General features: G+C 72.7%; 1 protein-coding gene across 1 annotated transcript in view; it reads left to right on the plus strand.

The window, feature by feature from the left end:
* The first annotated feature begins 50 nt into the window (after positions 1-50).
* Positions 51-300, plus strand: part of UVRAG (UV radiation resistance associated) — a 102,354-nt gene continuing 102,104 nt past the window's right edge. Inside the window, exon 1 of the mRNA XM_009286117.2 lies at positions 51-131. Coding sequence (XP_009284392.1) covers positions 51-131 — 81 coding nt within the window. The remainder of the gene's footprint in view (positions 132-300) is intronic.

A 300-nucleotide genomic window follows, 5' to 3' on the forward strand; every position in this document is an offset into this window, starting at 1 on the left:
CTCATGCGCAGGCGCTGCAGCCGTTGCCCGGCCGTTGCTCCGCCGTGAGGATGAGCTCGGCCGCCGGCCCCGCCGCCTTACCCCCGGGCTCCGCCACCCGGGCCTTGCATGTGGAGCTGCCCTCGCAGCAGGTACGGCGGGCCTCAGCTGGGGGGTGCCCTGAGGTGAAGGGGGCTGCCCTGAGGTGTGTGTGAGGGGTGCTCCCCGAGGTGGGGGGTGCTCCCTGAGGTGAAGGGGGATGCTCCCTGAAGTGTGGGGTGCCCTGAGGAGAAGGGGGGGGGGTGCTCACTGACGGGTGGG

This window comes from Aptenodytes forsteri, unplaced genomic scaffold (assembly GCF_000699145.1).
Source record: "Aptenodytes forsteri isolate BGI_AS27 unplaced genomic scaffold, ASM69914v1 Scaffold231, whole genome shotgun sequence".
NCBI classification, from domain to species: domain Eukaryota; kingdom Metazoa; phylum Chordata; class Aves; order Sphenisciformes; family Spheniscidae; genus Aptenodytes; species Aptenodytes forsteri.